This window comes from Peromyscus eremicus, chromosome 10 (assembly GCF_949786415.1).
Source record: "Peromyscus eremicus chromosome 10, PerEre_H2_v1, whole genome shotgun sequence".
Classification (NCBI taxonomy): Eukaryota; Metazoa; Chordata; class Mammalia; order Rodentia; family Cricetidae; genus Peromyscus; species Peromyscus eremicus.
Genome location: NC_081426.1, coordinates 28,419,153 through 28,441,281, shown reverse-complemented (window position 1 = coordinate 28,441,281; position 22,129 = coordinate 28,419,153). Strand labels below are relative to the sequence as shown.

Sequence of the window (22,129 nt, the reverse complement as noted above, 5' to 3'; positions counted from 1 at the left end):
CCTGATGCTTATCCCTCTTGTCTGTGTCTCATTTGTACAGCTAACTTGTCCTCAGTCCCTATCTGCCTCCCACTGAGGACCCCAGGATCGCCCTGGCTGGGAGGCAGCATGGTGTCTCCACTGCATACTCAGCTGAGTCCTGGCCTGAGTGGAGAAAAGGTAGCCATAAGCCAGACATATAGTGACCCTGGGGTGTATGGCATGGCATGGGACTCTGAAGGACTTTTGGTGTCCTTGTGGTAATGATAGCTCTTGCAGCCAAGCGAAGCATGGGTTTGAAGCCCGGTTCCCCTCTCCCTTCAGTGTCCTTGACCCAGCCAGAATTCTGGCTGTAGCCTTTAATTGCCACCAGGGGGCACTCCATGTCTCTTTAGCAATACTTGGCTTTTGGGTGGGGGGTGTGCTTCCATGCAGGGGTCACCCCACTGTGACTAGCACCCCAAGTCCAGACAGAATCCCAGCACAGACAGACCCAGTGGCTATGCCCCGGTTTTCAAGATCCTGCAGATGGGTAGAGGGGCTGGAGGAGTCTCTAGCTGGCACAGCAATGACAGAGAGGAGGGTAGACATGTCCTGGAAGTGCTGGGTGCCTTTCACAGATAAGAGTGGGGTGGGGCTAACAGCATGCTGGATTGAGGGGTCCTGTGGCCTCTGTGAGCCCGGTGCTGACAGCACTCGCAGAGGGAGCTGGAGGAGGTAATAGGGACCCCACTTGTGCTCTCTCTAGCCCCAAAGCATAGAAGTCCATGCTTCCTCCTAGGCTCACAAGGAAGCCTTGTTTGAGAGCAGTGCTGACTCCCACCCCCAGTACACATAGAGCACAGCAGAGCCCCTCTAGTTCATGTATGACCTTCAAGAAGGAGGACCCCTCAGTCATTTGAGTCCAGGAGCAGAGACAGGGCCAGGATGGGCCCTCCCTGTGCCTCTTAGCCAAAGCCCAGGTTGTTCAGCTGCCAGTGATTCTAGTTCTCCCTTTTGTGGAGACCCCATGGCAGTGAGTGAGTGCATTCACCCACATCCCTCATTCATGGACGTCTTTTTATTTCTCCTCTGTGAAAGCATTGGAAAGATTTGGACCTTTAAGGCTACAAAATTCATTTAATATATAAATTGTTAACTTATGCATGGCCCATTAGTATAGCAGGGAAAAGCTTGAAATGAAGAAAAAGTACTGCACAAATCATTCACAAATACAATGAACTGTTATATTTTAAATTTAAAAAATAATATTGACATTATATTAGTTTACATAGACCATTAATTACATCTTGATGCACTTTGATTTTCCTGTCTTCCTTTTGTATTCTTGAACAGTGTTTTCTTGCATGTCAAACTTTCTGGAAGGCCTCCAAGTGCTCAGAGACCAGGCCTGGTACTTGTGACTGGCCAGCCTGGCAGCCTAAGCTCCACCCCAGGTTCTGACCGGTTGTGACTGGGTAAGCCTGCCCCTATGGGCTCCATTACCCCATGGGCGTGGCCAGGGGTTTGCAGTACTTACTGCACATATTCCTGCTGTTTCCTGGGCATGGCTTTGTGCTCAGCCTGCTGCTGCCTAGGGTTTTTCATGCATTCTTCAATGTGTCACCAAGCACTCCGAAAGCCAGAGGTTGTCATTCTTATTTTATAGTTAGGGAAACTGAGGCTCAGGCAGTCAAATTCTCATGGCCATACTAGAATCCAGAATGGCTCTCAGGAATGGACTCAAGCAGAACTTCCATTCACTCTTCCCTGCTGTGGGTACACCACTAGCCTCTCGGTGCAGGTAGCAGCAGATTCTAGAGGACTGAGCTCTCCTCCATCGTTGCTCTCCAGGGCCTGCGAGGCCCACCATCCTACAGATCCAGACCTCTCCTCCAAGCTTCCCACTAAGGGTCTGAGGAGAGGCAGGTGCAGGCTGCAGGATTCTGACATGTGGGCAAACAAAACAGGATGCTGGGGCTGGGCCCAGTGGCTGCCAGGCGTCTGCTCCAAGGACTGAAGAGGCCAAAGGTGGGAGAGAGGGCAGGGTGAGGTAATAAGACGTGGAGATGGAGTAGACCTCAGCAACTTTTCTACTCTGGCTGTGTGGGACACTCCCTGGTGCTTCTAAGAAGTCTGGGCAATATTGCCATACCTGGGCAGGGAGGTATAAGGGTGCTGTGTACCATAAGCTGGTGACCTGATCCCAGAGAAAGAAGCCAGGGCAGGGTAAGGGGGGGAAAGACCTAAAAGCATTCTTCTAGAGGTTTCTCAGTGCTCTCCCCCCCCCCCGTGTGTGTGTGTGTGTGTGTGTGTGTGTGTGTGTGTGTGTGTGTGTTGGGGGAGGGGATCAAGCAGCTCTTTCCCATACTGGATCAAAAACTCTTTGGTCAACCCTCCAGATACCCCAGAAGTGGGTGTTAGCCTTATTCCTAGTCAGAGAAACTGAAGTGGGGGAGGCCACTAGGGGGAAAGGTCAGGCAGAGTGAAGACTTGCAACCCCTGATCATCCACCCCAAACTGGGGGAGGCCCCATGTCCTTTCTCCTAGGTCATGCTGGGTTACCCTCCAGTTTGTGAGGGAAGACAGGGCTGAGGACTTGGCAGCAATACACTACCAGGAGTGGAGGTGTCTGCCTTCTTACTGCCCACTGGCCTTCTCTAGGTGAGCCTGGCAGGTCACAGTAAGTGACCTGTGATGAGGTACAGGGTCTTGGTCAGCCAGGCTGCTGCCTCCTTTTCCCAAATCCTGGGAACTTTGGGGCACAGAAGCACACAGGCACTACTGGTGCCTCTGCCCCACCTCACACAGTGAAGGCTATGGGTGTAGACCCCACTGGTCTCCGTGGGACCAGCTTGCCCTTTGCACTTGCAAGCTGGTTCCTGTTCCAAGCAGCGGCTTCCAGACTCCCCTAGGGATCCAGCTCATTCTGCAGCCTCCCTGAGCAGCAGGACTGCTGTCCTGCCCCTAGGACTCCACTACAGCCAACCTTCATTCACCAGGTCACCACTGTCCACTTCTCCCAGCTTTTGCATGATCTGGCAGAGGGTGAGCCCTTCTGGCACCGGAAAGTGCTTTGTCCTGGGTGCAGCTGGTAGGAGCTGGTGTCCTCGGTTGAGATTAAAATTTTTCCCAGGCTGGGAGGCCGTGGTTACCCTTGTGCTCCACTTCAGCACACTGGAACATCCTGTCCCAGTAGCAGGAGGCAGCAGGCTAGGGAGGTCTTGCCTTAGCACTTTGAGGCAATTCTCCAGCCTGCCGAAGCAAGGGTGCCCCCATCAAAATGCTGCCCCCCCACAGTGTTAATCTCAGGACCCCCAAAGCTCAGCATGGCTCTCAGTGCTCCAGAAAGATGGACATCCTTCTCATTCACAACTCTAGGCAGCCCTACAGCCTAACTGGTTCTAGCTACCTGGCCTCGGGGTGACTGTGGGGCTGGTCCAAGAGGCACCTCAGCCAACACCAAGGGGTTCTTTCAGTGTCTACGCAGGACTGTTTACGGCAGCATGAGGTTCCTCACTGGGTCTTGCAGGGCTCCCTCTGCGCACCTGTTGATCTTAATCCTGCCCCACAGGTCAGACATCTGTGGCTCACACCCAGGCTGGGAGCGAAGCGGCTCTGGTTTCCACATTCCTGGATTGTTAACAGTCCTGAGGAACCCGTGTAGGAGCACTGCTCTCCATTTTCCTACTTCAAGGGGACTCTGCAAGTTTCCTTATCTGCATATTGGGCATACGGAGATCCACAAGGAAGTGTGTATCATGCATCCGCTTTGGTCCTACAATAAAGTGTAGCATTAGTAATTTTTGCTGTTGGCGACAGTAGCCTCCTTCTATTTTAGAGGCTGCTGTCCAGCCAGCCACCTTATGCCACAGAACTCTCCAGCTTGCTGGTCCATCTGCTTAGGACTTAGAGCGGCCACACAGCCAAGAGCTTGCTGAAGAGCTCGCCCTCTTGTCGGTCACCAGAACCTGATTATTGGAATAGCCCTACCCTCAGACCAAGCACCACAAACAGACTGCACTCCGGGATCTCTCTTGCTCGTGGCAGCAGATCTTGGGGCCCCTTCTTTAGACCTGGTGATCTTTCTTTCACTCCTGATGGACACTAGGAAACTAAGTGTTTCTGCCTACTCTGGATCTGACATTTTCTGAGAAGCTTTTAGGTTCCAACTGTCTGCGTCTCTGTCCCAAGTTTTAGCCTTCCCTGACGCCACTATTCATGTGGGGACAGGTGTCGTTTGCAGTCCTTTAGCAAGATCCCAGCTCTGGCCCCAGTCAGGCCCCCAAACCGGGTCTTCCACCGAGACTGTGGTACTGCTGACCCCGAGCAACAGGTCGTTGCGCACGACGTGCATGGCACGACAAAGCACCGGGGCGCGTGTCCGCAGCGCATCCTGCCGGGTGTCTCCCGAGACACGGTCCACGTCCTCCTGGCCCCAGCGTAGGCCGGGCAGCGGTCCCACCGCGCTGCGCTTCCTCTCGGCAACGCGTCCTGCCCCGGCGCCCTCATTGGCCCCACGCCCCGTCGCCGGCCATTGGTCCGCGGTCCCAATTTACATAGGCCGATCTGGCCCAATCGGTGTGCAATGCCTACTTAACATGCACGACGGCCGCCAGTCAGCGAACACTGGGGCCGGGCCACCACGTGCTGTTGCTAAGCTTGGGCTTCTAAATTGTTACTACTGGGGCCAGCCTATCCCAGCCAAGCTTCGCATCTGTCAACATTCTCAGCCCTGCCCGAGGCGTTCGGCCAGTCACCATTGGCCAAGGCTGGCCTAGGATCCGCCCCCCAGGCCAGAGAGCCCACGCCTATTGGATGTGACGACCGCCGCTCGCCTTATGTGTCAATTTGAGGGCCTGAGGCGGAGGGTGGCGGTCCAGCGCTGGAGTCCGCGAGTCGGGCTGGTGTGCCGCCAGGCGCGGGGCGTGCGGCGAGCGGAGCCGGCAGGAGCGCGCCGGGCAGCTGCCGCCGCCGTCCCGTGCGCGGGCGGCAGGATGGAGCTGAATTCCCTGCTGCTGCTGTTGGAGGCGGCCGAGTACCTGGAGCGTAGGGACCGAGGTAGCCCGCGCCCCTTTGTGCCAGGGTGGGCGGGCGGCGGGCGGGCGCAGGGGGCCGCTGATCGCACCGTCTGTCCCGCAGAGGCCGAGCACGGCTACGCCTCTGTGCTGCCCTTCGACGGTGACTTCGCCAGGAAGAAAACAAAGACGGCCGGCCTGGTGCGCAAGGCCCCAAACAACAGGTACCGCCCCCATCCCCCCACCCCCGCGCGCTGTGCCCAGCCAGCTCGGGCCGGCCCCGCCCGAGTGTCCCCGTCCTCTCCGTGTCCCCAGCGCAGTCCTGCGCGCACCCGGGCGGCCGGCCTGGAAGAGGTGCCGGCCCCGCCCGCGCGTCGCCATCTTCCCGCGGCCGCGCCTCCCGCCGCCGTAAACAGTGCCACGCGTACAGCGCCCGCGTTCGTCCAGAGTCGTTCTGGACTTTTCCAGACTGGAGAGGAGTTGTCAGTTGGTGCTGGCCGCTGCTCCCTCCCTAGGGACGAATTGGGGACTCCTCCCTCCCTTGCACTTCTTGAAGCTGGCCTTGCTGTTAGGCCCATCACCTTACCCTCAGGAACCTGGACAGAGACCCCTCCTTGGGTACCCATCGGTCCTGCGCAGCCAACTGACAGGGAAACTCCCAACTACAAGTGCAGGCCTGGCCTTGTGGCGAAAAGCTACAGGGAGCTATTTCTGCCAAGAGTCCCAAGGCCCAACTACTCTCTGTGCCTTGGCCTTGTACGTGCTTGGAGGTAGCCCTGAAGTTGGGGTTTAGGCATGGCTAGGACTCCTAAGGGTTCCACCTTCCCGGCTGCAGTGGGGACCATGACACACCTGACAGTGTCCAGGGGCCACCCTTGTCCCAGCCACTCCTGTGGGGTCAGTCTGGGAGCTTCCCTGGCAGGCTGGGGGCTTCAGGGCCCCCTGGCAGAGGGTGCGGCTCATTCCTGTGGCCTGCCTGTTCTTGGGAAACAGAGAGGCTGGCACAAGGACCCATTTCTGTGGTGTCCAAGGCCTGGTTGAATTTCCAACTGCCTGAGCCCCAGCCCCTGCTTTGGGCAGTTTGCAGAAGGACATAAGTGTGTTGGAGGCCTTACTGCTTCCACAGCGAGATGGCCTGGCCCCTGCTTCTGTCTGCCCTAAACCTCAGGTTGGGAGTTCAGGTTCCTGTGGCATGGAGCAACCACAGGTGACAGGGATGGTAGCTGAGGTACTCGAATGCTTCTTCCATATACACAAGTAAGCAATCTGACCTAGCCTTGTAAAAGAAGCCTTATTTTGAGGGTTGGAGAGATGGCTCAGCAGAGGATCTGGGTTCAATTTCTAGCACCCACATGGCAGCTTACAACTCTCTGTAACTCCAGTTCCAGGGTACCTGACACCTTCATACAGACCCACATGCAGACAAAACACCAATGCACATAAATAAAAAATTTACTGAGAAGCCTTGTTTTGAACTCGAGTTTACAACTGAGGAAACCAGGGCATAGACAGATTCAGTTACTTGCCTAGGGCCACTTAACCACCTCTGGCTCCTGTTCCTGGATGAGGTCCTACCTTCTACCTTCTGCTGGGATGGAGACCTGGGTGCAAGGGGCAGGGGATGCAGAGGGCCTCTCTGACTTGGGCACACCTCCCCAAAAGCTTCCTGGGACAGAATGAACTCTCTCAAGACCTAAGGCCTTCGGGGTGGCAGGCATAGCCCTTCCCTCCCCAGTCGCTGCTCAGAAGGCTGCCCTCAGCCAGCTCAGTTGAGAAGCTGGGATCCCAGATGTGGAAGGGCAGTTCTGAACCTGTAAGGCGTCTGTGTCCTGGAAAATGGAAGGACAGGCTCGTGTACAGCAGGCCAGGGTGCAAGGGGGGCAGGGGACAGCAACCCTGTGACTGACGTGGGCTCTGGAGAGGTCTCTAATGGCAGTGGCTCCGTGGGAGGGGCCTGGAGCTAGCCTTTCAGAGTCCCATTCTTCGAGGTGAGCAGAGGGGTCAGATCAAGGTGGCGCCCAGACAGCACCTGACACAACCATGACCTCTCCTCAGGCACAGGTGCTTCTAGAACCTGTGTGACAAGCTCCCCTACAGGATCCCTGGATGCAGGAAGAGTTCCAAGAAAGGCCATCCCCTATACTGCTGAAGAGTGGCCCTCCAGTCCAGGGTTGGGAACAAGACAAGGGCCATCCTTTGGTGCAGGAGGTCGGGGCCTTCTCAACACTGAAGACCCCTGCTGACCCCAGCCTCCCTACACAAACTAGCAAACCTACAGACCCAGTCGGGCTGCAGTTTGGGCTGAAGGCCCAAGGCCAGCGAGGAGCTTCTGTGCTGCCTTCTTGGCTCTGGTTGGCTCATGGAGGGATTCTGAGGCTCTGGCCCAGCCCAGGTGACTAGAAGGTCTTTAAAGACCCTGGAAACTACACAAGGGAGCCCAGAAATCAGCAGGGCTTGAGGGAAGATGGGTGACCTAGTACCCTGATGGCTTCAGTAGGTGATGGGGCAGGCCGAGTATGCATGCTTTTTGGTAAAAGATACCAGATCCAAGTTCTGGAGCAGCAGCAGCAGAAGGAACAGGTGGGCAGTGGCCAGCAGAAGCCCAGGGAGGGACTTGGTCTGGGTGTGTCCTGAGCTTTCCGCTCATTTGTGCGGCAGCCCGGGGACCTGGAATCCCTTGTTGCTTTGTGGCATTCCCTTAGATTCTAGAGTCACTTGAAAGCCAGAGTGGCACCTGTGGTGTTCAGAAATTTGCTCTGATCTGAGTGGGCTTGGCCAGCAGGGCTCAAGCAGTCCATGGGTCACCGTTCCCAGGGAAGGTAAACTTGGACTCAGGGTGACAAGTTCTGGCATAATGCAGCTCCTGAGAGAAGTAGGAATGGCTGTCTTCTATGTCCTGCTGTATACCTACAGGCCCAGAAAGCGTCCGTGAACTGACTTGGCTGTAACAGCTTTGTCCTGGGTGTTCCTATCTGTATGACAGAGTGGTTGTGGGAGGACAGGGTCATCTTGTCTCCTGAGGGCCTGGCCTTCATGTTACATGCCCAGACTGCCACTGGTTCTCTGCATGGCTTATATTGCACACGGTTGGCCTGAGGGAAAGGGAGCAGGGAAGGAAGGTAGCCAGCCCCAATCCTCACAATTCAGTGTGTGGTTACCCTAGCCTTTGGTAGGCAGCTGTACACCTGCCCTAGCTATCAGCATCCAGAGATATCCTGGACCTAGATCCTCCTAGCCACTGTATGAGGACTCCTGGCTCTCTACAAAGAGCCACTGTTATTTATGCTCTGGTTGTTGGGCCTCGGAGTGAGCCCTGTCTTTCTATCTCTCTAAACAGGTCTTCACACAACGAACTAGAAAAGCACAGGTAAGTGGCACCCCCATTCCCATGTGAGCTACTGGATGTGACTGCCCCCCCAAACCCTACGCTGGGGGGGTGCTTTTGCAGACCTGACCTGTCTGGGTTGCCAGGCTATGCTTTAGGCTCTGGAAAGATCAGCTCTACAGGGTCTAGGGTCTGTTCTCAGGCATTTTAGATTGGTAGGCAAGGGCTGGGCCCAGGACCTACTGTTGGTGTTTAGCCTGGGGTCAGAACTGGTGGGTACCAAGGCCTCGGAGCACAGATCCTTGCAGGGCCAGCACTCTGAGTTTGCTCCCTGGGAGACATGGGTCTGATTGGCTGTGCCAAAGACCCTTTGGAAACTTTGTTTCAGCTCTCAGTACAGTGGCCTTTGTAGAGGATTCAGCCCTCTCCCCCTTACCTCTGTGCCTTTGGGGCCTGCTTTCTAAGGAGCTGTGATGCTCTGCATCAAGAGGGCAGCAGGCCCAGGCTCTAGTCAGCTCCTGTTATGGCTGGTGGCCATGAGGCTGCTTCATCTTGTCATTTGTATCTTCCCTCTGCCAGTGATGACAAGGTGTGCCTGAGCCCTGGGAGGTGGGAGATGAAGGAGATACTCGTGGCTGCCAGCATCAGCCTAAGTGGAAGCAGAGGTGTTTTAGGCCAGGCAGCCCCATAAACAGTAGCCCCCTAGCAAGGACCAGGGAAAGCCCCTGAGACACACTAGGCAATAGCTCTATCCTGACCTCTGCTCCTATCTATAGAATGGACCAGTTCTGTCTTGCCTTCTTGGTGTTTGGGGGGTGGGGTGTGTAACTCTGCATCCTAGATGAGCCCTCCTGGGTGCACTGGGAAGATCTGGAGCCCAGCCAGTTCTTTCCCTCCCCCCCTCCCCCATGTCTGCGCCCAGTGCAGCGCCAACTTCCGCTCTCCCGGGATTCAGGACTCTGGTTGGGGCGGGTGGCTGGGCAGGGACAGAACACCATGTTCCCTGAGGAGATGCACTTCCTGCACTGGCTGTGTGTGGTTGGGGGGTTCCCAAGGGGCCAGGCCACAGGGATGGAAGCCAGTGTGAGGCTGGCTTGGGGTTGCTCCTAGGTCAGAAGAGACCAGCCAGCCTTGTCCAGACCCAGGCACAGTGGCCTGACCTATATAGTAAGGGCTTCCCGGAAGCAATGTTTGGGAGGACAGCTGGTAGTGAGGATGGATGGGGAATGCCATTGAGGAAAGCATGGATAGTAAGGGTATGGCAACCTCTAGGAAGGATAAGGGTTGGCCTCTGACCTCTGCAGACATCCAGTGACCTTGCCCTTGGTCTCTGCCATCTTCCTCAAGCCTATAGTTAGACTGGGTCTCATGGAAGCCCTTAATTTAAGATGGAGTAAGAGTGGTTGGGCATCCTGGGCTCTCTGCCACCCAGCTTAGGGCAGAGTCTTTCTACCTAGCTAATCAGACCATAGATAGCCCTGAGCAGCCCACAGGCTTAGGGCTTGGGCCCTGGTAGGGACATCAGTCATGGCTGGCTGTAGCTGGCCTGAGATCGATGCCAGGTGTTCCTGGCCGCTGGCTGAAGGAAGGGCTTGTGTGTTGTCCTGAGGAAGGAAGGAAAGACCTGGCTAGCTGCCCAGCAGGCCATAAGAGGCATACCCTGGACACTGCCTTCAGTGGAGTGTCCCTCAGAGAGACTCAGGTAGGCCTGTGGGACTTCCCCTTTTGGGGCTTTGAATAGTACCCAGCCAATCATAGGCCTACTGCCCCTGTAGGTCAGTAGCTCAGATAGAGTTGCCAAGTCTAGCACTTGCTGCTGACCTCAGGACCTGGCAACCCTCCTAGGCTTAGCTCTAGTCTTTGGTCTTAGCTGGTATTGGTGAGAGCTCTAGATGTTCTTCCTGGCCCTTAGCACTCCTTGAGTGGCCCAATACATTCAGAGATCAGGTCTAAACCCTCAGCTGGGCCCCTAACCCTAATCCAGGCCCAGAGATGGTTGTTGAGACTTGGCATGCTCCTTCATAGCTGCCCACAAGTGCCTGATGTAGCCATGTGGAACCACACGGGAACATGTTTTGTTAGCAACTGCTAGAAGATGGTGATAAATAGAAAAGAGTAGGGGTCCCCTTGTCTCGCACCACTGATTGTAGTGGAATTCCTCATTGCCCTTTTTTTCCAGTAACCTGGCCTGGAACTTATCTCTGCCATCCAGCCAAGACTCTGACACACATGTGCTGGGGGACCCTGGCATAAGAGCCAAGCCCCTGCCGCCAGCTTTTGGGCCTTCCTTTGAGGAGTAGGGGTTTTCAGTGAGAAGCTTAGGTGTGGCATTGTCAAGGGGCTGGGCAGTGAGGAGAATTGGGCTGTTGCTGATACTAATGCAGGGATTCTAGGGGCAGATCTGATTCCTTTAGAAGCACAGGGGTTTGACAAGTTTGGGATGCCTAGGGACAGCCATTAGTGTTAGCATTGAGTCTGGTGTGCTATAGTGGCTTTAGAGAGGATTAAGCGAGATTTCAGAGCATCCTAGACTCTGTGGCGCTCAGAATAGGGGTGGGAGACCTTCCCCACATCCCCTCACCAACCATAGGCTTAGCTCTGGGTATGCACTCTCTGGGTTTGGGTAGACATATTACTTTTACAGTGCTTGTGTATGGTCAGGTGACTTTTCATCTCTTGAAGCAGTACTTTTTTTCTAAAGTATTATTCATGTACTCCCTATACCCAAAGACCTTATCCTGGTCACCTGGAGGCCCCTGAAATGATAAAAGGCCCTTGTTACCCATTATCCCTACATGGATCCTTCATCCAATACCATGTAAGTGCTGCAGACCTGTGTCCATGTGCCCTAGCCTCTCTGACTTCAGAGCCTGTAGAAGCCCACAGCCATCCTTCCAGGTTCTCTCTGACCTGAGCATTGTTGAGCTGAGTTTTCAGATGCCCAGGGATTGTTTTATAGCTCCCAAATTTCTAGAAGTAGAAATACTGGTCAGTGGTCTGGGCCAAAATCAATGGCGCTTCTCCCACAGGAACTGTGTGACATGTACTGTCCAAGTGAGTTCCAGCCACCTCTTTACATTCCAGTTGGTGTAAAGGAGAAAATGAGCCTCTTCTTGTTTGAGTTCATTTCCTGATTACTCATGGGATGGAGTCTGTGTTCATGTTAGAGTTGCCCTTCATTTTCTGCAACTTGCCTGTTTGTGTCCTTTGCTCATTGTTACACGAAGGCAGTATTCTTTATTTTTGATGTGTTGTATGAGCTCAAAATATCACTAATACTAACCATTTTGTCTTTTATATGTATTGCAAATGCATTCCTACTGTTATTTGTCTTTCAGCTGTGTTTCTTTCTTGTATAAACATGTCTTTCTCTGATTGTAAAAGTAACTGTGGGGTTTTTAAAGCATAGAAAACCTGGAAAATTCAGAAGAGCACTCAGCTAAAGAAATAAACGTTGCCAGCCGCATCCCTGGAGATGCACGCTTCCTGTGCTTCATTGTCTTCTGTTGAGTCTCTTGTGTGCGTCTGCTTTTTTTTTTTTTATTTTTTTAAACAAAAGTGGGTCACTTGTCACATATGTGGTTCTGTATCCTAATGTTCTCACTTAACACTCATGAACTGGAAAGATAGATACACCAAAAATGACAGTGTGGTCATCTCTGGGACAGGGAACTTGGGAATACTTTGTTTCTTGTCAGTTTGCACTTTCCATCAATTACCAAAAAGCCATTGCTGCTGACATGATTAAATGATGGGTTTATGAATTGCTATTTGCTGTGTAACAAGTCCACCTGGTGAGAAGGGTCCCTGGCCGCTCCACCTGTCAAATCTCAGTGGTGGCTTCAGGACAGCGGAATCTATCTCAGTAAGGCTCCATCTCTGCTCCCTAGCCCAGCTCTGTTCTCTAGTCCCTTCAGTTCCTAGGGCTGGATACTCACTGTGCTGGAATGAAGCTGAGATCTGGACTCTGGGCGGGTAACCATGCATGCAGTAATATGGAGCCAGAAGCCTGTATATATGGCAGGATTGAAGATCCTCTAGCCTTGAGGCAGAGTCAGGGGCTTACACACTCCCACTCACACCCTGCCTTCTGGCTAAGCCCAACCTCAGTCCTGTGTCTAAGAAGTTCTTCCAAAAGTCTAACTCTAGTTCACCAAAAAGACCTCTGGGCCAAGATGCTAGGTGAGAAAGTGCTTTCTCAGCAATGGGTGCAATTTGAAAGGCATAATGGCCATGGGTGGCACCTCCCCCTCCCCGCCCGAACCCTGTGTGTGACTGTTAACATCTCTCTATGGTCTCTTCCTGTACCCAAGGGCCCCCTCCTCTGTCCAAGAAGTGGCTGTTCCTGCATTCTGTCCTTCCAAGTCTCCTTAGGACTGAGGGAGTCTGTAGGGATGTTTGGGCTCTGTGACTAGAACAGATATGAAAAGTAGACTTTCAGCATGGTGCCACTCTCTTTTTTTTTTAATTGAAAATAGATTTTTTTCATACAATATATTCTAATCATGGTTTCACCTCCCACTTCTTCTAGATCTTCCCTACCTCCCCACCATCCAACTCACACCTTCTTTCTCTCTCTCTCGAAAACAGAAGCAAATTGAAAAAAAAAAAAAAAAAAAGTATGTGTGGGCACTGGCCATGACAGACCAGTTGGGCAGCAGGTTTTCACAATCCTCAAAAAAAAAAAAAAAGAAAATTCTGTCCTTGACCTGACAGTTACACTTAAGAATGTGTCCAAAGCAAGCCTTACTGACTTGGAAACCACCTTGGCTTCCTATAGGGCCTGGCTAGCTCCATAATTGGGCATCACTTAGACAACACTGGTTTCCTGCAGATACTGGTCAGGTGGAATGTGCAGATGTAGAAGCAGTCCCTGTTCTCATGGTAATGTCAGAGATAGCCTCTGGAGATGAACTTAGTTGTAGCTACACACCAGGCAGAAGAGCATTACAGCATATGAACAAGTACTGTGAATATGGTTCGTTTTGTGAAAAAATGATCCACACAAATGGAAACAGGAACAAAAGTCTGGAATGATGCAGTTTCCAGTGAGACCACAAACTCAGCAGACTCTGATGATCTTATCAACTCATGTTTCTATGAGGACAAGAGTCACTGGAGCACATTGTACAGGGCAGAATGGGTAACACAGATATTTGTTCCCTAGGTCCTTAGGCCCTGTGGAAACCATGTGGACACCATGTCCACAGAGGTACCTGTAACAGGCTGCTCCTGAGGGGATGTGTTACCCAGGCCAGGAGGGAATTCCTGGAGAGGGATCTAGATACTCCAGCCCTGAGGCAGAGTCTGGGGCAACTTCCAGGTCAAGAGGCAGGCCTACAGTGATACTGGGGCCTATGGAGGGGCTTGGCTGGCCACTTCCCAACTTCCACCAGCCACATCTGCCATAGTTCTGTGGGATTTGCTGCCTAGCTTGATAGTCTGTCTCTGGCTCTTTCAGACGAGCTAAACTCAGGCTCTACCTGGAACAGCTCAAGCAGCTGGTACCCCTGGGCCCTGACAGCACACGACACACCACTCTGAGCCTCCTGAAGCGTGCCAAGATGCACATCAAGGTAAGCATGCTGTGTCCACTATTCTCCAGACACCCTGATGTCCCCCAAGCCATCCCTACTCTTGGGCAGCCATTGATTCAGAGGACCTGGAAGTGGGTTGTGGAGCCACTTAGCAGGTACATGTCAGGAGTTTATGGGGAGACCCAAAAGGAGCTGATAGGTAGTGTGGAGGTTACATGCCTTGTGTTGGGTTGTTGAGTGGTGACTGGCAGGGAGACAGTATAGTTGGGTGGATAGGCCAGGCCCCAGGCTGGTACAGATAGTTCTCTATAACACTGGGCTGTGCAGGGGCAGCAGCTGGAAGAAGAGGTGGAGTTAAGAGAGGGGCAAGGGATCATTATATGCCTTCATAGACAGTCGGACTGGGAGTAGGCAACATTTAAAGGGAAGGGGGAGGAGTGGTGGAGACTGTTCTTGGGAGTTGGTGTGGGGCTATGCTAAGGGAGATTTACCTGAGGCAGTCCCCCAAAGCCTTCAGACTGAGAGTTGCTTATGTAGTGTTCTTAGGATATTTGGGTCAGCCAGGATAGGTTTTTACCTTTGAAAGGGCTGCTCTTCCTCACAAGTGTGGAGTCATGACCAGGTGGTAGTAGCTTTGAAAGTTACATCCAAGGCCCTGGGGTTTTAATAGGACAGCAGTGTCTCAGGAGGGCCCCCCCACAGGAAGGTTTGAGAATGTAGGAAGGTCTATGCCTTACAGGGTACACCAGACCTGCTTGCAGGTGTCTCCCTTACCATTTCCCCACTGCTGCTCCATTCTCAGATGCTGCAGTGGAAGCCCAATCCAGGGGTAGGTGGAGCTCTCATGAGTAGGGCTTGAGGGAGGTGCCTGCCAAAGTATGGATGACACTGTCCCAGGGCTCGAGGTCCACATGTGCCTCAGCTTCCTGGGGCTGGCCAGCAGCACTGGGCATTCTACAGCTAGTTAACAGGCTAAGAGTGAAAGACCAAGCTGAGTAAGTGGTCACCTTGCTGGGGTGAGGAGGGACACATTTGGCTGGGCATCCTGTGGCTCTGTCTAGCAGGTCATGTTATGGGTAAGGATCCTGCCTATAAAGCTTCTGTGCTTATTCCCAAGAGAGGTTATTCCCTTTTGACTGTGGGCTCACAGACCACCCTCTGTCCCTAGAAACTGGAGGAACAGGACCGCAGGGCACTGAGCATCAAGGAGCAGCTGCAGCGGGAGCATCGCTTCCTCAAGCGACGCCTAGAGCAACTCTCAGTGCAGAGTGTAGAGCGTGTGCGCACTGACAGCACAGGTTCTGCTGTGTCCACGGACGACTCGGAGCAAGGTGAGTGCCCAGGTAGGAGCTGGGGCGGCCCAACCCTGGCCTCTGGGTATAGGAATCCCCAAAGCTCCAGGGGGACAAGGAAGTACCTAGGGAGAGAATGATGTTAGTGGTGACAAGGTGCCCACACCACCTGAACTACCTGCTAGCTATACTACGGTAATTCCCAGCCTTACACAAAGAAGGGATGGGAAGACGGCAAGGAGGCACAGAGGCCATCATCTGGCTCTGTGAAAGCAGATGATTCACCACTGGTCAGCATGATGCAGAGTCTGGGTTCATAACCCAAGACTTTGACTAGAGCCATCCTAGCATCTTCCACCTCAGGGCCCAGAGGACCTCCCTTATCTCCCCCAACCCCAGCCTCCACTTCCATAAAAGGGAAACATGAGCTCTAACTTGGAAGGGAGCCCCAGTCTGGCTTGTTTGGAAGGGGCCACCCTGACCCTTCCTCTCTCTATTCTCTCAGAGGTGGATATAGAGGGCATGGAGTTTGGCCCTGGGGAGCTGGACAGTGTTGGCAGCAGCAGTGATGCCGATGACCACTACAGCCTACAGAGCAGTGGCTGCAGCGACAGCAGCTATGGGCACCCTTGCAGACGGCCTGGCTGCCCTGGCCTTTCATAGGCTCCATGTCCTTTGCTTCTTGACCCACCTGCCTGCCCACCTAGCCAAGCGTCTCAGCCTTCCAGTCCTCCCTTAACTGAAGCCAGCCTCGTCATGAGCCTACTGCTGTGCTATTCTCGAATCTACAGCTGCTGCCTGGTCTGCCTGCCTCTGCCTGCCCACCCTTTGGTCAGGACTCCAACTGCCTGCCCCTTCTCTGCAGGGCAAGATCCCATGCTGGGAAGTAGGGTCAGGCTCTCACATCTGGAGCCCAGCATAGTCACCCATGATCTGTTCTCAGATTCCTAATCATTCCAGAAGTATTAAATGTCATGCTGCAAATCTCGGCAGGATCCGTGTAGGGGCCTTAATGACCACCATGGGGAGCTTGAACCCCAGCATTGGATCCTAGGAGAGAGGAGTGGACTGAGAAGGAAGGAAGGCAGGCAGGCGGGTGCAGCTGTCCATCCATTCATCTACCTTTTGGTCCACACAGGCTCCTGAGGTGTGGACAGAGAGATCTGTGAAAGGCAGGACTTGGGTGAGCATCTGGAGCAGGCGGGTGGGAATCCTTTACCGTGGTGTCAGGAGCCAGGGGGATGCTCCTGGGGTCCGGCTGGGCTACCTCATACCAACTTGGGTGGCTTCTGCTCTATTTGGACCATCAGATGTAGACACACATGCCTAGGCTCACACCCACAATGACATACACACAGACACATGGACATCAGAGAATGTATGTCCTGAGATAGCTGGCCTGAGGTCACTTGGAAATGATGGCCCCTAGCCTGTGCCTGACTCTCACTCGGGCCCCTGCTCACCTCTGCCAGCCCAGATGGCTCTGTCTAGTCTGCACAGGAAATAGACAGGGCTTTTATTCCTGGCAGGGGACTGGAATAAGCTGAGTGGCAAGCTGAAACCACTGGGTCCTCCAAGCTTTCTCATCTCCCTTTCTTAAGAAAAGAAAAAAAAAAAAAAAAAGAAAGAAAGAAAAAAAAAGTTCGACAGGGAGCTCCCAGAAGGGGCCTCACAAGCCCTGCCCAGGACAGCCTCAGCTGGCAGAGGCTTTACCCAAAACACAAAACAGAAACATTTTTAAAAAGAGAAAAAAGCTCTGAAGACTCGCCAAGGGACATGAGTGTGTGCCGCCTCTACTTCCTGTATGAGATTTTTGTACTCTATTTTCCTAGCCATTGTTGTGTCCTTGTTTGCTGAGGGGTGGGAGCGACCCAGCGTCTCAGGGACCCATCCTCTGTCACATCGTCATAGTGTGCCTTGTGTCCCGTCTCACCCCATCCACTGCCACCAGCATGTCCCTGTGGCTTATGGGATGCACCAGGCCTGCTGGCAGGTGCCCCCTTCACTGCTTTCCCACAGGTGGCACCTCCCAGCAGCTGCAGCCTCCTGGGAGGGACATATGCATGCCTGTGTGGCTCCCATGGCTGATTTTTGTATCCTGCAGGGCTATGACCTGGCCTTCAGTGGTGCCTCCCTGGTAACTGGCAGCGTGACTGTGCCTGAAAGTTTGGGGACAGCAGGCCTCCTGGCCTGGGGCCTTTTCTCTGGGCCTTGGGCAAGGGCCTGGAGTTTCAGCCATAGGCAGCTGATAAATACAGCTCTTCTGGAGGTGGTGCAGGCCTGGCTAGGAGGCTTCTTTTGGCCCTTCAGTACTAGAAGACCTCTCTAGGGGCACCACACAGCAATATTTTGGTAGTGGCCATGGGCTGGCCCACAGCAGCACCTGCCACCTCCTCTGGTGCATTTGTAAACAATTTCCAAACTGTGGGGAAAAATTCTTGTTTATCTTTAGTCATGCCAGTGAGCAACTTAGGGTGGGTGGCCTACTAATAGGCAGAATGGAGTTCCTGGAAACAGCTCTGGCATAGAACCTGACCTTTGGGTACTCAAGATGACAGGAGGACATCAGGCCTGGGTAGGAGTCCATGGAATATGATAGCCAACATCTTAGTAAGCTGGTTCTGTCTATATTTTCAGCCCAACTGAGGGAGGGCTTCAGTGTCTGCCTAAGCATGTCTCCTGGGCATTTGTTTTGAGCACACCTACCCTTAGCACAGGACAGAGCTATGTTTAAAGGCTTTTCTTCAGGGCTTCAGAACTCCAGGGCTCCTGATGTGCCCTGAACTCCTGATGTGCCCCGAATCAACACCTTGCTCCGTCTCCAGCACCTTAGATTCTGCTTCCATCCCTGCCAGCAGAGTCCACTCCTGGTGACCAGAGTGGCTCCCTTGGCTGAATTTTGTGGCAGCTCAGCCCTTTGCCTTTTCAGGCTATGGTTCCCATGTAGCCTGGGAGCTGGCCTCCTCAGTCACCCAGGGGTGCTTGCCAGCTGCCCCTCCCACTAGCAGAAATGTGAGGGGTGGTCCATAGGCATGGGGGCTGGTGCTAAGAGTTACATATCCATTATTCCTTCTTTTGCTCTCTACCATTTGCACAGTATGGCCATTACTAGTGGTCATAGGATTCAGCCAAGGCTATTGTGTGTCTGTAGAAAGAAATCTGGACCAAAATAGCTGCTGCTTATGTCCTCCACCTGCATCTGTCCATGTGAGCCATGTGGTGCTCCATAACAGTCTGGAACTCCAGGCTCAGGCTTGGGTCCCCCTACTGGGAGGTGGTCCAGATGTACCAGACCCTCCATCCTGCTGCAGGCCCAGCTGGTCTAGCAGGAGAGGACACAGAGGCTTGTCTCTATAGAGGCCCTAGGCCTGCCTCTGCAGTTCTATCCTGCAGGTGCTTGAGCTTGCCTTCCTAGGCAGACGGAGTTGTGCACCAAACTGTGGCTGGACAACCCTACCCTCCTGTGTGCCCCAAGCCTTCCTTGCCTCTGTCGATCAGTCAGCCTACCACCCCTTGTGTCTGCACAGAGGGTCTTGACCCCAGGCCAGCAAGCAAGTTAGCTCAGGCCTCTAAACTAGGGCACTAGGGCAGGTTCCGTGCCAGAGTCTGGGGCTACACAAGGGGCCTGGTGCCAGTGCAGTGGGTGAGTTATGAGACCCGAGCTGCAGAGTGGAATGGGACCCCCATCCCACCTGTCTAACAGATGGGGCTGTGCTGTGTCATTCTGTCATTGTAATATAAATACAGATTTTTATACCTCATCTTCTGGTTTCCAGTTCTTTCTCCTTCCTTTGCTCCTAGCTTCAGCTAGAGGGCCCGACTCACTGGAGCATGGGTCATCCTGGCCCTTGGGAATCAGCCTTCACATGTCTACAACCTCCATTTCCTGGGAAGCTGGCAGGTCCATAGGTCTACCAGCCTGTCCATGAAGACATGGTAGAAGGACGACACATCCTACTCCGTACCAGGTGTTCTTGTCGCTGGTCTTGTAGTGTTACCCTTTGGTAGGCCCAAAGATGGCTCAATCCTTAAGGGTGCTATGCTGGGCGGGTGCCCTCTACAGAGAAGTTTCTAGGTCTCCAGATTACACCTTCAAGGAGCTCTCCCTGGTCCCATCCCAGCATCCTCAGAATGACTCAGGCATAGCTTCTGCCCTCAATACCTACTGTGCTGAGGTGCAGGTTTGGCAGCTGTGCTTTGGTGCTAGCATGGGGATTTAGGCTTCTGAACTGCCCCGACAGAAGCAGCTGTGAGGTTGTTAGAACACACACAGGAGGGGAGAGGACAGTGTCCCTGATACTCCACTGCCTACAGGGAGGCTTCAGCCCTTTGGCAGGAACCCTGGCCCTTGTCTTTGGGGACCTGGCTGTCCTCCTAGAGAGAGGAGTGCATCGAGGTTTGAGGATTTGCCACCCTGAATACCATAGAGGGATGGATCAGGACTTCCAGAGAACAAGGTGTCACCACAGTGAACCTTCCATAGAGCCCATTGGAGATGGCCTAGTGGTATCTGCTAGGAAGTTTTAGGGTGGAACCCATGAATCTTGGGGAGGATCAGTTCTCCCAGCAGGCAACAATGGGCTCTGGATTCTTGAATATGTGTACCCCTGCCTTCCCCTGCCTTCTGTTGGGTGCAGGGGGAGAAGGGGTGGACAGCCTTTGAGGCAGTTGAAGGTCACTCGGAGAAAAGGGTGTTTTCTGATGTGAACACAATTGGGACCCCAGAATTGGTACGACTTGGGTGTTGATGGCAATATGGACATTTAAATCCCAAATAATGTGGTTTTGAGTCTACCCCACTACTACTTTATATTGGGGGCAGTGGGCACCATGGTCTGTGCTAAATAATTTGCATAATTAGCACCTGCTATAGTCATGCTGGGTTCATCTCACAGGAAACTTAAGGCTCAGAGATGGTACTCCTTCCATAGCTTTTCTGCCCCTACCCCAGTCCCACCAGACACCTCCCTAGCCCTATCTCTATATTTCTTCATGTTTGCCCCCCCATGAGACCCCTGCATGAATCTGAACCCTTGTCTGCTTCCTTCTTGGCTGCCAGAGTAGCTCCAAGATGGCCCTGCTGCTCCTCCGCTTCTTCATCTCCAGAATTAAACTCAAATGCCTGCTGTCTCCTGTCCTTCACCTCAACCCAGCCTAGCCCGTTGTCCTTGCCGTCTCATTTGGGATCTCACGGGTAGTTCAAGCCCAGCCTCCTCTGCAAGTGGGCCCTGAGTCTTTGTTCCTCTCTATCACACTGATGCTGAGGTTATGGCTGCATAAACAGGTGCTGGGCTCATCTGGACTAATTGCTAGTGGGACATTGCATGACTTCTCCTTTTTCCAATCTTTAGCCAGACAGCTGGGGCACAGGAGCTCTGGATTTTTCCAGAGTTATGCCATTGGCCTGGGAAGGGAGCTGCAGTGGCTCTCATCCCAGTCTGCCTCAACAGACACAAGGCTCTCAGCCTATCTAAGGGCCCAGGCTCCCCTGGGCCCTAAACTCTGCCAGGCCCCTTGGTATCAGCTTCCAGCTCCAAAGACCTGTCCCTACCCACCACCATGGTGACCCCTTCCTAGTGATGCAGACCCAAATGCTCCTCAGTTTGGTACTGAGTTTCCATTTGTCACATGAATGTAAACACAATGAGAAGCAAATCTCCCCTCCCCCAACTCCATGGTCTAAAGAAAGTCAGCTTTCTTCTGGAAGAACAAGACCAATAGGAAGAAGCTGCCAGACCACATCTCACTGGCTGACAGCCCCCAGGGTTCTGCCAGCTCCTGGGGTTCCCTTGCCTTTACCCATTCCTGAGTTGTCCAGTGCCAGCTTTCTCAGACCTTTTGTGACTTGAAAAAAACAATGCAGAATCAAGCTAACACATGTTTGAGGCTGTCACTCCCTGGCTTAAAAACAGTCTCATCTCCATGTTGTTTGGAGAGTAGATCTCTTCACTTCCATTAAACTGCATCTGCCAACAACCTTTAACATCACAGCTGTATACAGAGTTTTAAAACGGACTGAAAAGATACTGTCTAAAACATAAAACACCTTTAAAATATTGATGACCGCAGAGTAGAACTTCAGCCAAGAAGTAGAAAAGGCAAACAGCAACGGCTTTCCCTCCCGGTCCTGCATTTGGGCTTGCTTTGTCCATTACATTCTCACAGGCTTGCTTAGGAAAGATTAGCTCCTGGCTTCCCTTTACCTTTTGACCCCATTAAAACCACAACTGATTTTGAGTAGAAAACAAGCTTGTCTTGGAAATAAGTTTAACATATTTGCCTTCTTAAATGTCTAATCCAATTCCAGGAAAACTTCCCAGATCTGAATAATTAAACTCATTGTGTTTGTCTTTTGTACTCAGGGGCCTGATCGGTTCTAATCTTTATATTTTTAGGGCTTCTTATGGCCTCACAAACACCTTGCAAACAAATAGCTGTGGTCAGCAACTCGAAATTGAGAGTTAGGGCCCAGGAACCCCCCAGGAGTCACTAAGAAGAGTGGGTTTCCTGGAAGGTCTCCTGGGTTCCAGGTTGTGCCTCCTGCTCTGGGGGGACCTCATCCTGCGCATAGAGGTCCTTTGTCTTTCTGGCATCCTTAATTTTGTCTTCTCTGAGTTCTTCCTCACATTCTATAAATATCTCCAAGTTCCTCCCATTTTAAAACAAAACAAAACCAAAAATCCTCTCAGTGCTCCCACCCCCTCGGCTTGTGTCATTTGGCTCCTTTTCTCTCACTCTTTGCCTCCTCAGCAAAATTTCCCAGAAGCACTGCCTGCACTTCCTCCGGCCAAAATCCACTCAGCACCAGTTCCCTGCTGAGCCCCTACCTCCAGCTTGACTCCAGGGGTCCTTCTGGGCCTGTCTCCCTGATTTCCTAACCCCAGATTAGGCACCATGCTGAGAACTTTCCCCCTGTAATGTTTGTTTTTATTCACTTTTAGATTTCATTGACTTTGAAAAGGAGGATAAAAAGTAAAACAAGAATTAATAGTAAATGTC

The 22,129-nt window shown here is 52.9% G+C and overlaps 1 protein-coding gene across 1 annotated transcript; it reads left to right on the top strand.

The window, feature by feature from the left end:
* Nucleotides 1-4,854: 4,854 nt before the first annotated feature.
* Nucleotides 4,855-16,114, top strand: Mxd4 (MAX dimerization protein 4). The gene is made up of 6 exons (XM_059275706.1): nucleotides 4,855-5,019; nucleotides 5,101-5,200; nucleotides 8,314-8,343; nucleotides 13,763-13,877; nucleotides 15,007-15,169; nucleotides 15,636-16,114. Exons 1-6 carry the CDS (start codon nucleotides 4,956-4,958, stop codon nucleotides 15,791-15,793), a joined length of 630 nt encoding a protein of 209 aa, XP_059131689.1. The 5' UTR covers nucleotides 4,855-4,955; the 3' UTR covers nucleotides 15,794-16,114.
* Nucleotides 16,115-22,129: the final 6,015 nt, after the last annotated feature.

What these genes read in the sequence shown, in the direction of transcription:
- Mxd4 (XM_059275706.1), top strand. Translation starts at nt 4,956, where the DNA reads ATGGAGCTGAATTCCCTGCTGCTGCTGTTGGAGGCGGCCGAGTACCTG. An exon ending in CCTGGAGCGTAGGGACCGAG is followed by an intron (nt 5,020 to 5,100) that starts GTAGCCCGCGCC and finishes TCTGTCCCGCAG; the next exon opens with AGGCCGAGCACGGCTACGCC. An exon ending in CGCAAGGCCCCAAACAACAG is followed by an intron (nt 5,201 to 8,313) that starts GTACCGCCCCCA and finishes CTCTCTAAACAG; the next exon opens with GTCTTCACACAACGAACTAG.